Source organism: Hydractinia symbiolongicarpus, chromosome 8 (genome assembly GCF_029227915.1).
Source record: "Hydractinia symbiolongicarpus strain clone_291-10 chromosome 8, HSymV2.1, whole genome shotgun sequence".
Lineage (NCBI taxonomy): Eukaryota > Metazoa > Cnidaria > Hydrozoa > Anthoathecata > Hydractiniidae > Hydractinia > Hydractinia symbiolongicarpus.
In genome coordinates, this window is record NC_079882.1 from 20,064,043 (window position 1) to 20,079,036 (window position 14,994).

The window sequence follows — 14,994 nt, forward strand, 5'->3', positions numbered from 1 at the left end:
TTTTAAAAAAGGGACCACAAAGAAAATTTGCTACATTAAAATAATAAACTTTTGCGGAAATTTAGCACAACTTTTGTGGAGTCTTAACTAATTTCGCTGGTGACTGGTTATTCCCAAACCGCTGACTTCCGTTTTGATGTTTTCAGCTGCTGGACTTATATAAGGCCCAAACTTTTTGTCGACCCAACTGACAAAATTTAGGTTTACGGGATTTGGGCCGATAGATTGATTAAGGGAACCATTAAAATAAATGCTTGGGGGAGTTACCATAACTCGGATCTTTAACGACATGTCAACACAGGCCTGCATCACCAATTTAGACCTTCAACGTTTTGAACAGCGGAATGCGTAACCAATGCGTTCGGGGAAAAAGGGATCTCGAGTTCACAACTCTGTATGGTGCTTGCTGTAACTATGTTGCTTGCTGTGCAGGCTAGGATTAGATCTCGTGATGAAGAAAAAGAATATTTCCTTGTCATCTTGATATTCTCATGTTTTAATAGAGAAATAATTACAATTGCAGATATTGACATCACTACTAAAATAACTGCTGAACAGTCATTTTGCGCACTTCATGCTCGAAAACCTTGCAAGCAAAGACTATGGAGTTTATACAGGAAGTGAGATCACATAGTTAGAAAAAAATCATGCCGAATAGAGATCAATTGGTTAATAAGAAAGTACTCTTTTGACCTGTATAAAAGATTAATAGAAATTATATTATCAAAATATTTACATTATCCCATTTAGCTAAATAAAAAAAAAATTGTTTTCGCTAAGAAGGTAACAATTAAAGCTAGACTTTTCAATTTCATTTATGACCATCGGCGAGAAATCTACAACATTTTGCAAGCCGCATTTTCTCTATCCGCTTCACTGAACAAGAAAATCGCTTTAAACTACTTTCTGTAAACAATTGAGAAAAAAAATTCTATTAGAAGCCGCAGTAATTTTAGTTTATGGGGAAAAAATTTAGGTAATATTAGACGAAAAGAAAAAAGATATCTTATAAAGACAAAAGGTTAGTAAAAATCAATGAAAGTTATTGTGCAGTTCTCGAACTTTTTTTTAAAATGGCGTAGTATTCTGCTTTCTCTAAAAGAAAGAAAAAACACAGACCACCTGCTGTTATAGAGCAAAAGATCACCAAAACATAACTTAGCGTCTTTCAAGTAGTAGATACCCAAGAATTTCGCTGCGTTTTTGATATTATATACAAATTTAGATAAATTTAAAAAGAATTTATATGCAGTATACGTGTAGCATTTTTATATTCTATCAAAAACATTGAAAAGAGGTTTTCGGTTATGTAAAAAAAGCCGGAATTATTGGAGTCGGAAAAAAATTGGCTCTTCTTGTTAAATAATGGTGGACGATCGGTAAGTTTTAATGTTTGTAACTCTTCCGAATCAGGAACAATTTACATGTGGTGGAAGTTTCGAAGTAATGGTGATCGAGCTACCATATTTGATCATAAACGTCATTTCTTAGAACTCCATGATGTCGCTATAAGTTTCATATTACTTAATTTAGTTTCAGTAAACAACCTCAGGATCCTTTTTTTAAAAAAAAAAAAAGTTTGCCTTTTCTTTTTAAACTTTAAATTTTAAAGTGTGTAAATTTTGAGGTAAGTTTGAAACTTCAGTAATACTTCAGGCGCTTTCCTGTAAAATTGAGCATTCGTTTATATACCGTATTTTAGATTTATTTACTAAAGTTGCAAACGCGAATAAATCGCCAAAATTCCTTACGGTCGATCACACGAAAGAACTTATTGAGCGCAAGCCCGCGTTAAACGTTTTATCACATGGCTGATTGTGTTTACCAACAGTTTTTAGGCAATGACAAATCTTTCTGGTGACAATAAATCCGTCAGGAATTAAACAGCCCCTCCTTAGGTTGACAACGAGACAAACTTTTAATGCCTCTTCACTGCATTATATTTCAAAGAGAGATTTCAAATTGCTATTTCAAATATATAAGACAAGCCAAGCCCTACCACACGGCTTTCGAAACAAAAGGAGGGGAGCTGGACTAAATCTTCTATTTTCCAACTTATTATCCATTAGTTACCAAAAAATAGTGGTGTTGTTAGCCCACAGCATCGACAAGCCACATGTCACATGTCACATGATATGTGCTTATTTGTTTTACTCTCTCTAAGGCTCGAATGTAGAAATGCATTCGAGTGTAGAAAATAAAGAAGTATGGTTATGGTCAGAATAAGTTTGATATTAAGATTAATATTGTGAAAAAAATAAATACAGCTATATAAGTAGAAACACAGTTTGAACGTATTTGTTTCCTAAGGTTATTTAGACTCCCGTTATTTTCTTCTTAGCTATCTTTACGCAGGCCAAGTAGAACATTCGGGGCCGAGTACGGTCTTAATATGTTCCTAATTTTGGCAAAATGTTAGCCTTTTTACGTTCTTATAAGCTATATAAAATCAATGCTTTCCAAATGTGATACCCTTTATTTTGTTTAGATAACTAGCTTCCCATGAATCTTTACCATCATATCCTTCTTCTCTTCCTGTTATACATAAGCTCGCTAGGTAAGTAAATAAAAATATTCCGCACAAATGTTGCTCAGTGGATTGGGAAATAGGGGGAAATGGTGGTTACAATAACCATCTATGCTTCAGTTAATTTTTAAAGGCTCGCAACAACGGGGGTGGTTGAAAAAAGTTGATGTAACACAAAAAATATTGAACTGAACACTGTATTGTAATATTTCTTATCCCATTGCTCTAACAGACGTCGCGAACAGTCGTATAAAACGTAGAAGCCACGATGACGTCGAACTTAGACGAACAAAAAGGACTGTATACCAGGCGCTGTTAAAAAAACAGGACCGAAGAAATGCGGACGATGAGGGCGTTGATATTGATGAGCGAAGCCTGATCAACAAACCGCAAAGCAAGAAGAAACCATACGTGAAACAGCAAGGTGAAGAAACGACTCATTTTGATTTTTATATCTGCAATAAAATTATTATAAAATTTATAGGGTGGTTTAAAATCATTCTTTCTGCACCCAAAATGAACTTTGTTGCATCAGACTAGATAACATTTTTAATTAGTAGGCAAAGTTTAGAGTAGGCTAAATTTATCCGTCGTACATATTCCAGGAATCTTTGTTTCATGCCCGTTCATCACAAAAAAACGACCCATGTGGAGACTAATCATCAGCCTTGAGGAAAAACCCGGGTTTATCAGTCGTGAATATTTAAGTCATCGTACGTCAATAAAAAAATTCGCATTTGCTAATTCGTGTGTCCGTAGCACGACCTTTTCCTCTCACACAGACAGGAAACGGGTGTTGTTTATATGAAGATAGGAAAAATATCACAAATAGTAAAAAAACACCTTTTAACCCTACTTAAAATGTGAAACACAATGTTTAACTTTATAGTACAAGACGTGAAAGTTCGCATTGAGGTGATTCATGAATGGCGGGATGAAATGACCAACAAGACGTCGCCTGAATATGAATTACTAGCTGGAAATATCATTGACGCTATCGCTAACGAGCTAACAGCCGATCTCCATTATGTATCATCAGGTGTTTCTAAACTAACGTAAGTATTTTATAATGGAGATAATTTAGATTATAATGGCATTTATATCTATGGTTTGTGTTACAATTCTTGTTCTTTTATAGAAAAACAAAATCAAAGCGTAAAATCATCGCTGATGTTGTTATTCGGTTCTTCAAAACTGAAGCTGATCCGGTCAGTCATATTCAAGGTATTATCAATAAGGGATGGATTTCTGGTCAGCAAATTGACCCAAACTATTTTAAAATTATTGGTGAGTAGTTTTTTATCAATTTTATATAAATTGATTTTTTAAAAAGGAATTCCGGTTTTTTCCATAAAATATTTCCTTCTATGTTTCGTTTTCTTAACATTATTTCTTTGCTATTTTGTCTTTTAGGAGTAGTCAATGGCAACAATGAAAAACCGAAATGGCATTATCCGGACGATGTAGAATTAAGAGTTGTACCGGCTATGATTGCGCCGGGTAGTAATTCACCGAGTAAAAGTACACCGGTTAGCTCGAATACTACAAATACGAAAAAAGAGAAGCCAACACGGTGTAAGTTTAATTTAATTAATTCACGAAAAGTATAATGGCAGCCCCAGCTACTGTGTAAAGACAAAAAGGATAACGTGAAGACTGTTTTTCGATAGTTGTTCGATAGCGAATCAATCGTGCAACACAACAATAATTGTGTTTTAGATTGTGCTACCCTTTTGTAAAAACATTAATCACCCCATCTGTTACCAACACCGCCCCATGTTGCTCACCAGCATCATATAGTCAAGGGAATGGGAGCAATGCTGCAACCATAAGGCTGACTAATTCCGTAAAATGTATTTTTATTTATAATTATCATTTTAAAATGGTAATCAAAACATTTAAAAAGCCGTACATAATGAAAAAATCTCGCACGACGCTTTATTATTTCACGGTTGTTGTACGATAGTGTCGTGTAACCATTGGTAACCGGTAAGTAAAGAAAAACGTCAACGTCGAAAGACTGATGACAGTAGTGACGGCAAAATGTGACGGCAAAATGTGATACGATATTTGTTTAAATAGGATGTATGTTTTTTTTAGTTAAAGAAATAAAAATTTCGATCAAGTTGAAACAGCGTTATAGAATGTTCTTAGAAGATACAAATTCACCAGAATTTCGTGAATTGAGCGGAAACGTCGAGCAGGCGGTAAGTAAAGAATGACTTTGTGAAACATCTTCCATCTAACTGAAATTGACAATATTGACAACAAATACACGTGCATTCCTCATACAAAACAAAAGAAAAGCCTCTATGTTCTAAATACTTAAAGTTTTTTTCTTGATTTACCAGTCTATTGCTACATTCAAGACCAACATTTTTTACTATCCTATATGATGTATTCTTTGGTCTGCAGATTATTACGGCAGAGATTACATATAAAATTTATCGTTTTTAGATCGCTAAAATCTTCGTACATGATGCTCTTTTCATCGCCGCCCACGTGGCCGAGTTGAAGTAAGTATATTGATCAAAATTTGAGGAACGTGTTCTTGTAAAAAAAATATAAAAATACAAAACACTCGACTTATTTCTTTAGGGAAAGCGAAGAAGGAAGAGTTATTGTTAAGTGTTCTTTGCAATTTAAAATGGAAGAGAGTTATGCCATTGAGAAATGCCAAGCTATGATTTCCAGTGGTGACCTAGCCGGAATGCCGGTGGACGAACAATATTTCGTCGTAAACGGTAAATATAACATACATATTCAGTGTACTAAAATATAGATCCAGCATACGCAACTCAAAAATGATATATATGTACTGTATGTAGGTATGAACCAAGTTGGCGGTGCAAACGCGACTCAACAGAACAATACAGGTAGTGCTGTCAGTGGGTCCACAACACCACAAAACTATCTAAGTGCAAAGGCCGCGCAAAATAACACGGATATTCAGTCTCAGACAAATGTTGAATCCAGTAAGCCGAAAGAAGCTCAGGCTTCTACAAACAAGCTTTTTAAACAAAATGGATCTCCAACTAAAATACCAGATGATATACCGCAACCTCAACCAATGGTAAAACAGTTTAAACCAAAGCCGTTAAAATGTAAGTATGCATGTATGTACATACTATCTCATATACGCATGTGGAACAAATGCAATGTATTAGCAAAGTAATAATTAAGCTTTTAACATTGCAAAGACATAAAAAGATATTTTTTTCTAGATAAGGAGATACGAGTGTCTCTCAAGTTAATCCAAGCATGGAATGCGTCGCTTGCCAACAATTTAACAAAACCGTACGCTATGTTCAGTGGTATTATCGAACAAGCAGTAAGTAAAAGTGATTCACTTGGCCTTTTTAAGTTGTGTACGACCGGCCACGCCGGGTTGGAAACATCTTTTTTAAAAAGTTGTGCTATTTCTTTTATTTGAAATGGAAAAGGACCTAACATGAGGGCCATTTTAGAGGATCCAAGATCCAATTTTCAAAAATGTTTAATACAACAGGTTTAAGTATTCTTGAATAAAGTATTCTTGAATACAACAATCAATATTACAAGTGTTATTCAATCTTAGGTTGATAGAGCCCTTTCTGCTAATCCACATTATATCGATACAACCGTTATTGATTTTCTGTAAGTATAATTTCAATCTATGCTTTTCCTTTCCTCCAATATATATGTTAACACCGTTTTTGAACTCTAGGAGGTTATCCCTTCCTCTTTTCCACAAGGAAGGATATTGATTGACAACGGATATTTTTATCTGCAGTCCATCTTTGAGCAACAAGGCCAAGTTTACAATAATAATCAAACAGTTTCACCAGCGACTTACGTACAATCAACTGAGGCATCCCATCTTCTCACTGTATTCATATTAACTTAAATGCGAAAGTAAATCCATAATACATTGTAATACCTTACATGTTTAGATCCAGCCCAGAACAATTAACTATTGTGAATATTGCTGTGCGATTTCATCTGGAAGAAGAAGATCCAGAAGGAAGACTACGAAACATTATAAGAGACGGAACGTTAAGTGGAATACCGGTTGACAATTCGTTTTTCTTTGTCTTCTGTAAGGATACTACGTCTATATAATCTTTTTCTTTGTTCTTGATTTTAATTTGATTGTCGTCAATGCAACAATTTATTATTTTATTTATTACCAGCTCTCAGCGAAACAGTTCAGCCTGCTGCATTTGGAGACTCAAGAAACCAGACAAAACTTGAGCAACCTGAGCAACCTGTTGGAGGTGTCTCTTCAACCAACAAGGCAGATGAGAACGAAATCAAAGTTGCAGAACATAGAATACAAACAACGTTAGCGCCATTAACTTCCACTGCTGCTGGTGGCCAGGGAAATCCAGCAGTTTCATCTGGTTCTGCGACAGTAGGTGGTCCATCAAGTGAAAATGTCACCACTGGTGGAAAAAATCAGCAATCTTCTACACCAACTGTAGACGGAATTGGACAAAAGCAACCAGCAGAATATAAGCCAAATATTTTAACTACAGCTGAAAATCTTAAACCATCATCGGTTGGCTTGTCAGATAATCAATCTCCTGCACCAAATGTGACCGTACCCATATCGCCGACAAGACCAACGGTATCTGCTGCTGCTGTTTCCGCTACTTTTAACCCCTACCTTCCAATAGAAACTAGTTCTCTGCCATATCAACAAACTAATCAAGCTCAAACAACAAGTCAGGGTACTACTCCTGAAGCGGGAAAAGGTTATTTAGATTCAAGTCAGGGTACAGTAAGTTCAAACGCTCAAGATAATATTCAGCCATATGATCAAAATGTTCAACAAAGCTGGTATCCAACAAACGAGCAAGAACCAGATGCTTATAATCCTTATAAACCAGCCGAAGCGCTAGCTCAAGTGTCCGAAGCGATTACGTCGCATATCGAGCAGCTTACGTCTGACACACAAAAACTGCAGCAACGCATGGACAATCTTTATATAAACCCATTATATAAACCGAACGACAACCAAGCTCAGGACGCCACTATGTACAATCCTTATAAACCAGTTGAACCAAATACGCAAGCAAGTCTTCCCGTTGAATCGTTGAACACGACTGGTGCGCTGTTCCAATCCTCAGCAAACACAACGCAGACAAACACAAGCACAGCACAAGAAAACACATCCAGTGACATATATACACCAGGAGGAGCTCCTACAGAAGCTGAAATTCCATCCAAAGGAGAAACTGCAGGTTAGTGTTATTTGTGCAAAATTTATTCTTAAAAAACAATTTTTCTATATAGATATCTGTCTTACGCTAACAATCGTTACACTTCATACTACTCAGCTTTTCTTCTAATCTCTTTAAGGATCCGCGAATGAAATAGAAGGGACAATGACTTTGGAGCAGAGCTGGCACCCATATCTTGCAGATAAATCAAGCCCTGTCTATAAAATATTAGAACGAGGTGTAGTAACCGCCATTAAAAATGTTTACGCGCAAGTGAATGACGAGGTTACGCCAACCATTCTTGGATTTAGTGAAACAAATATACCAGCATCTTCAGTAAGTGTGACAACAGAAAAGAAGGTAGCCGTACGATTTAAAGTAACATTCCTGTCATCTGAAAAAGCGTCATCGAAACCATTAGAAGATGCTGTGTCAGCTAAATCGGTTGCTGGTATTTTAATTTATCAAAACTCTCTTGTGATTGCTGGTGAGTTTACTTTCTTATTTTTTTAACTCCGATATTTTAGTTTTAAGATTTCTAGTTTTTATTTATACAATATACTTATTTCCCATCATTTTCCTACACTTCATAACGAGTGCAAATAGCCAAAAAAGAAAGTAGAAAAAACAAGAAAGAAAAAAAATTTAATTTTTAATCACAAGTTGTTTACAATAATTTATGCAGTCAGTTTTTATCAACTTGGAATGTACCTGATCAATAATTACAAAATAAATTTAAAGTAATTTATATTTTAATTTATGTAATTTATATTTTAATTTATGTTATTTACACCCACTAGGGAAACTTAATCAATATACAGTTTTCAATATTATTATTTGATTAAAATTTTTTTTACCCAGATTCAGTTTGTACTGCTATTAACGAGGGTCCTGCGAAGGGGGTTCTAGTGGATTTAAAGCTCCTATTTGAGCTACAAAAGTCGTGCAAGCACAGCAATAACTATTTGTAGTTTAATTCCAATTCCAGCATGTTGACAAATTTCTCAAAAATATGAGTTTCATATTTTAGCTTCCTTAACCAACACTGAACAAAATGGAACAAAAAACGCTGAAAAAACTATATGTCAGAAGCAGCAAAAAATGGCTGAATCAGAAAGCGACGGTGTTCCCGTAGGTGGCTTTACTCCGCAGTGCAAACCTGATGGTAGTTATAAATCTGTCCAATGTCATGCTTTGACCGGATTTTGTTGGTGTGTTAATAAAGCTGGTGTGAGGATCAGTGGAACAGAAGAAAGATACAAACAACCGAATTGTGAGGGTAAGTTATTGTCGAAATGTAAGTTTGATTAATTCAGAAAATTTTTTTATCGTCCTCATTTCAACTTTGCCTTGACGAAGCATTTCTGCTTCTGTTTGTTATATTAGTATTTAGCAGAATGCTAGACATGCGTGATCGATATTTTTCATTTAATTGCCGTGTATCTAGCAAATGTATTTTTTTTTTAAAACTCTACAAATTTTATTATCAAAAACAACCCTAATCGCCGTTCTTTAACCACGTCTTCTCTTTAGGTATCAAGATCAGTGGAAATGTTCAACTACCACAATCTGCTAACAAAGTAGTTCTTCCTGGTTCTTGCCTAACCGTGTTTATACAAGAAATGATTTCATGCGGGAGCGACATCAACTGCCACATACCTGTTATTGCCAACGAAACCATAAGAAACGTGATTGTACGGAACAACTCCATCCCGTATGAACTAACCACCACTAAGTTGAAACAAGGACGCTACGTCATAACTGCTGTGGTTAATAACGGCTGGTGCCGCGTAAATAGTTTAAAATCGAAAGAGATGATACGTACAGGAGACTTTCATACCACAACAATGCATGATATAGTAATTGAAGCTAAAACAAAATCAATACTTAAAGACATAACCTTAGAAGTTTTGCAGCCCCAAGAAACCGGTACGTAAAAAATGTGTTATTTTAAAGACATAAATAAATAGCTACACATGCCGTAATCCGTGCATGTTTTATACATCCTTTTTATCGTTTTTTAACCTTATTAGTTTATAATAAATTTATAACTTCACTTTCTAGGCATAAAGCTTCATGGCAAGGTTTTGTTGCCGGCAGACGAACAATTGACAACAATACCCGAAGGTTCCTGCTTATCTATACAGACAAAATTACTTAAGCTATGTACAGGCCCAAAGTGTCCCACAACTCCGACGAGCGGGAATGAAACAATCAAAGGCTTAGCGGTAGTCAATAATACCGTACCATACGATATCCAACTACCGGAGTTAGAACCTGGTACTTATGTCATCAGCGCGGTCTTGCATATAGGGCAGTGCCCTGAAAGTGACCAAACGATGACTCCGGGTGATTATTATAATGACGAAATGGTTGATTATATAATTGCTATGGAAACAACAGATGTTGAAAAAGATATAAATGTTGTGAAATTGAATAAGCAAGTTACAAGTAAGTAAGGCAACGCTTAAGGTAAAACATAAAAAATATGTATTCGGGAAATCAAGATATAACACATCTTGATGTCTCAAAGAATAAATATGTTCTCAAGACACTTTTTAAATGAATTTCCATAACGCGAAAACTCAAAAATTAAAAAGGATTTCACTAATACGATAGCGCCATCAAAACAGTGCATCCTGAATTCAACTTGAGCTGACAATATACTCGTGTATTAATTCAGCCAAGAAAAATTAGGTTTGCTAAATAAAGCTTTTAATTATGTTTTTTTATCAATAGGTAGTATCTACGTGTCTGGGCGAGTTCTCTTTCCAACAAATGAACCCATACCCCCAGAATCATGCTTGACAATTTCCTCAAGAAAACTTATTCAGTGCAGAAATAATAACTGCAAAATCCCACCAGTTTCAACAAGAACATTTGAAAATGTTACCAACGAAGGAGGGATACCCTATAGTCTCCTCCTTCCTGTGGCGACGCCTGGTAAATACATAATCAGTGCTGTGGTCAATCTTGGTTGGTGTAAAACGGAAGGTGGATCGAAGTGGATTCAACAAGGGGATTATTATAACGACAAAGTTCATGATTTTGAAATTAAAAATGAAACAACGTCAGTGGGTAAAAATATCAAGGTGATGCCTTTCGAAACAGAAGTAGAAAAAACAGGTATGTAAAACTTTAGTTATCATGTGAACGTATCACGAATCTTGTGTCTTGATTTACACACGATGTAAAACCTACGGGTCGGTTTCCACTAACATAAAAAAATGACTATAAACATTCCATCCCAACATGACTGAAGCTTAACAATTCACCACTAAACTTAACCCTGAGGTTTACGCGTGTATTTTAGGTGTAATGGTTCACGGACGAGTGATTTTACCACCCTCCACAAATGGTGACTTTCCAAGTAATTCCTGTTTAACCGTCAAAGCACAAGAATTCAAGCTCTGTGGAGGAACAATTAATTGTGTCAATCCTATCTCGGGAAAACAAACATTTAGTGAGCCTAAAATTGAAGATAATGTAATACCATACGCACTTGTTCTACCGAACGTGGCGTCTGGTCATTATATTATCAGTGCTGTATTTAACGTTGGTTGGTGCAAGGAAACAGACCCTCCAACAGAGGAATGGATACGAAATGGTGATTATCATAACGAGGAGACCAATGACTTCGTCATAGAGTCAAATGATGTGGAAAAAGATGTCGAAGTCGTGCAATATTTTGAAACTGTAACAGGTATAGAATTCTTTGACAAAAATTAATAAATAGGGAAAAGATTTGCACTGAGAGATATTACCGCAAAAATGATTTGAAATAAACTCATAAAAAACGGCGAATTTGTTTATTGTCATTATTCTGTTTCAATCACAAAAGTGTTTTGCTCCGTGCGCCTTGATGTGCTAAAACATCGTAATGGATATTCGTCTTTATTGAAACATCTAATTTGCTTGCAACGGAATATAAGTTATACACTAAAACTCGATCTTAATTTTTAGCTCCGGTTCCTAGTGTAGAAGCCTATAGACCTTCTATAAGACCACCAACAACACCATCCATAACCTACCCTAACAAACCAGCTGAAGTGCCTATAGCTCCTGTCAATCAAGAAACTAATACCAACACCGCCACATTAAATATTTCCCAGGACTCCTCAAACTCATTTAATGGAAAGCAAATTGACAATAATTTAAACACAAGCGAAAATCGTGTTCCAAAAATAAGTGAAAATACCGATATAACCGCTGGAAAAGCGACAGGTCTCAACATGGAGATAAAAACAACACAGGCAGTGCCCTCCTTCAAGGCTTACAGGTTCTCTACAAAACCTGCAACAAAACCACTGATTACGGATCCGCCCATAACCTATCCAAATATACCGACTGAAACATCTTCGCCTAAACAAAAGAATACAATTAACACGACGACAATAAATAATACTTCTGCGAATAATTACCCTGCTAAAGATTTGAATGGAAATACGGCGGCTGGAAATACGGGAGATGTCGTCATGACAACTACAACAAAAAACGTCCCGGGATATGTAATGACATCGACAGTTCCACCTTCTGTATCTGAAGCTTCAGTGACATCTACTGTACCGGCGAACATTGTATCGTCGACTATGCGTCCGATGGTTGTCGAAAAATTTGCAACGACACCACAAATCGGCCCTGTTTCATCATCTACTATTCCAACACTTGCGCAGTCCACAGTATCCGTCAAAAACGTTGGCGGAACATATGGCGAATCGTCAGGTACGGCTATTTTGAATAAATGAAAAAAACTTTTTCTCGAAATCAATACAGCATACATGAAGAAATAGCACAAATGTACAAACAGCACATTTGTTTTGAAAGATACTGATAAATAAATCATTGGAATTGAAATAATTGTACTACTTGTTTTTAGGTGGACAACCTCTGATAAACAATGACAAGAAAAATAATACCGAAGAAATTATAACTCTTCCTGCAGGTAAGACCTAAAAGTACAACGTGATGCAGATTTTCTTATTTTTTTCTTTCCTTCGTTTTGCCAATATCAGTTTTTGTGCAAAAGGTGGCCACAGAGGTCGAGAAAAAGTTTTTATACCTACTTTTAATCCACCCTTCACAATATTTTATGTACTCCGGTCAAGTCATTATATAGCGGACACCAGTGAGGAATGCTGCAATAATGAGAAATTCATTAATAGACTTGTTTTTTGTACCTATTACCCGTAATTTAAATCAATCAAGAAAGTGGACTGTTCATCTAGTTATCCCCTATGATTTAACGAGCTTGTAAACAGGTCTAATCAGATTTTTCAGGTTATATGTGCTGTGTCACATTAACTTTTGCTTGTGTAAACCGGGCTGGCTTGTTATGACACTTTTTACACAATGAACTTATGGTTTTTACTTAATATAGGTTTACCAAAATCCTGTCAGGAGATTAGAGAGGCTGGTATAGGTAATATGGACGGTCAGTACATCATCGAAGCAAGACCCAAATGTCACTTAAGTATCATATGTCAAGGCATGGAAAGAGCCAGACCGAAGGAATTCTTAGGAGGACCAAGTGAAGACGAGTGGAAGTACTGGCATTATGCTGTTCTGATTACAATTTCTGATCAAGCCAAACGCAATATTCCAGCAGGCGCGTGTTTAGAAAATACTGGTAAGAATAAAAATTTGATTAAATTTGAAATACAAATTTAAATCCTGGCTTTTGTTCTTAGTCTATATCCGCCTTGCAGTGACCGAGTAACTGGCTGAACTTTTTTTATCAAATGATTATCTATCAAATGACATTTTTCTTTTTTCTAGCAAGTGGAAAGAATTTAATAAAACGAGTACTAATTGCTGGTGGAAAACAAGATAATCCAATTAGTGAATGGAAAACAAACATCGCGAAATTACTACGATCTAAAAGGGACATCGCGCAAGGAGACACTTTAATAACAAAAGCAAAGAAGATATATAAAGGTAAAAACAAGTTTATGCCTCACTGAATCTTCTCTGTTATCCATATTTTTCCGCAGTTTTCTGTTATTTAATAATAAGTAATATAAAGCTACAAAAATGCTTGACAGGCAAAATTTTAGCGACACTAAGGCCGAACTAAATATATAGCAAACAAGGTTTTTTAAAGTTAATTGTTCGTAATAATTTTTGCGCGTATTAATTTTTAGCGTAAGCTTCCCTTATAAGAAGTAAAATTGAAAAAACACAGTCAAATTTTGGGCTTTAAACAAAATACAAATGCATTTTAACATCTCTTTTCCGCAATCAGTTTTTCTTATTGAAAAAAAGTATAATTTCGCGCGTATTCATTTTGCGCAAACGCGCGAAAACAGGTATGAATAAAATAGCATTTCAATCAAAATTTCCATTATTTTTAATTAAAATTTAGTCAGCAAAAGAATGGACACTTGAAATACTAAAGTTAGATAACAATAGATAATAGCATATAATAGTAGAAAAAATAACTTTATAAATTATATTTTTATTTTAGATAAGACAGAAAGTAACCTGATGCTTGATTCAGAGTGGGGCGTTTTATAACCTTCGAAACAGAACGTGCTGAGAAACTTTGAAAGAGACTTTTATATTAAGCATTTCAAAGCTCCTTGTTAATTTTACTCGTAATAAATACTAGCTTCCTATTCAACCACATGACCCAACTTTATGTTGAAGTAACATGAATTATGGCTGCCATATTGGGAGAAATGATATGGAATACTTACCAAAAAGTGAGCGAATTACGTCATCCCCGCTCACTGCGTCACTCGGTCTTGTAATCTCGATTTTTACATATTCACCAGATGTTTAGTTTCGTATTTTATCTTGTAAATATCATAGAAGGTTAATTAATTAATAAAACAATTATTTTAAACACATCCACTTTTGTGTATTGAGATATTGAAATATGTCCCGGTCGTTTTAGTTTCACCAAAGAAACTTTAATCGTCAGGAAATTAACAAAAGAAGCTCCGACTTTTTTCGTTTTTTCGTTGATTTTTTTGACGAAAATACTTGGTCTGCCTCGCAGTCTAAAACGACGCTAATTGTTGATAGATGATGTTTGTCTCGCCTTCATCTGTAACATATATATGTATATGTGGCGCTTTAGCAGCCTAACAGCTGCAAGTTTCCGTAAAATGACGTATGGTCATTTTACAAAAAATGCTGTAAAATTGCGAATTATCTCCGCATGGCCAAAGTTGTATATTTTTTGCATAATAAAAATATGAACGCTTTGTTAAAATATTTGCGCGTTTACTTACAACACAAAAGAAAAGAACAAGCGAACAC

General features: G+C 35.4%; 1 protein-coding gene across 2 annotated transcripts; it reads left to right on the forward strand.

Moving 5' to 3' along the window:
• Nucleotides 1-921: 921 nt before the first annotated feature.
• Nucleotides 922-14,579, forward strand: LOC130655955 (uncharacterized). Of its 2 annotated transcripts, none has more exons than XM_057458779.1 (25): nucleotides 922-1,021; nucleotides 2,489-2,557; nucleotides 2,760-2,951; nucleotides 3,417-3,582; nucleotides 3,666-3,814; nucleotides 3,941-4,102; nucleotides 4,628-4,734; nucleotides 4,985-5,043; nucleotides 5,126-5,271; nucleotides 5,356-5,631; nucleotides 5,752-5,858; nucleotides 6,105-6,163; nucleotides 6,460-6,605; nucleotides 6,700-7,752; nucleotides 7,871-8,218; nucleotides 8,762-9,010; nucleotides 9,265-9,660; nucleotides 9,796-10,182; nucleotides 10,471-10,857; nucleotides 11,045-11,434; nucleotides 11,695-12,453; nucleotides 12,608-12,673; nucleotides 13,109-13,357; nucleotides 13,507-13,665; nucleotides 14,195-14,579. In XM_057458779.1, exons 2-25 carry the CDS (start codon nucleotides 2,503-2,505, stop codon nucleotides 14,242-14,244), a joined length of 6,117 nt encoding a protein of 2,038 aa, XP_057314762.1. In that variant the 5' UTR covers nucleotides 922-1,021; nucleotides 2,489-2,502; the 3' UTR covers nucleotides 14,245-14,579. The 2 variants fall into 2 exon arrangements, with proteins under 2 accessions (XP_057314762.1, XP_057314763.1); XM_057458780.1 differs by lacking the exon at nucleotides 922-1,021 and adding an exon at nucleotides 1,222-1,379.
• Nucleotides 14,580-14,994: the final 415 nt, after the last annotated feature.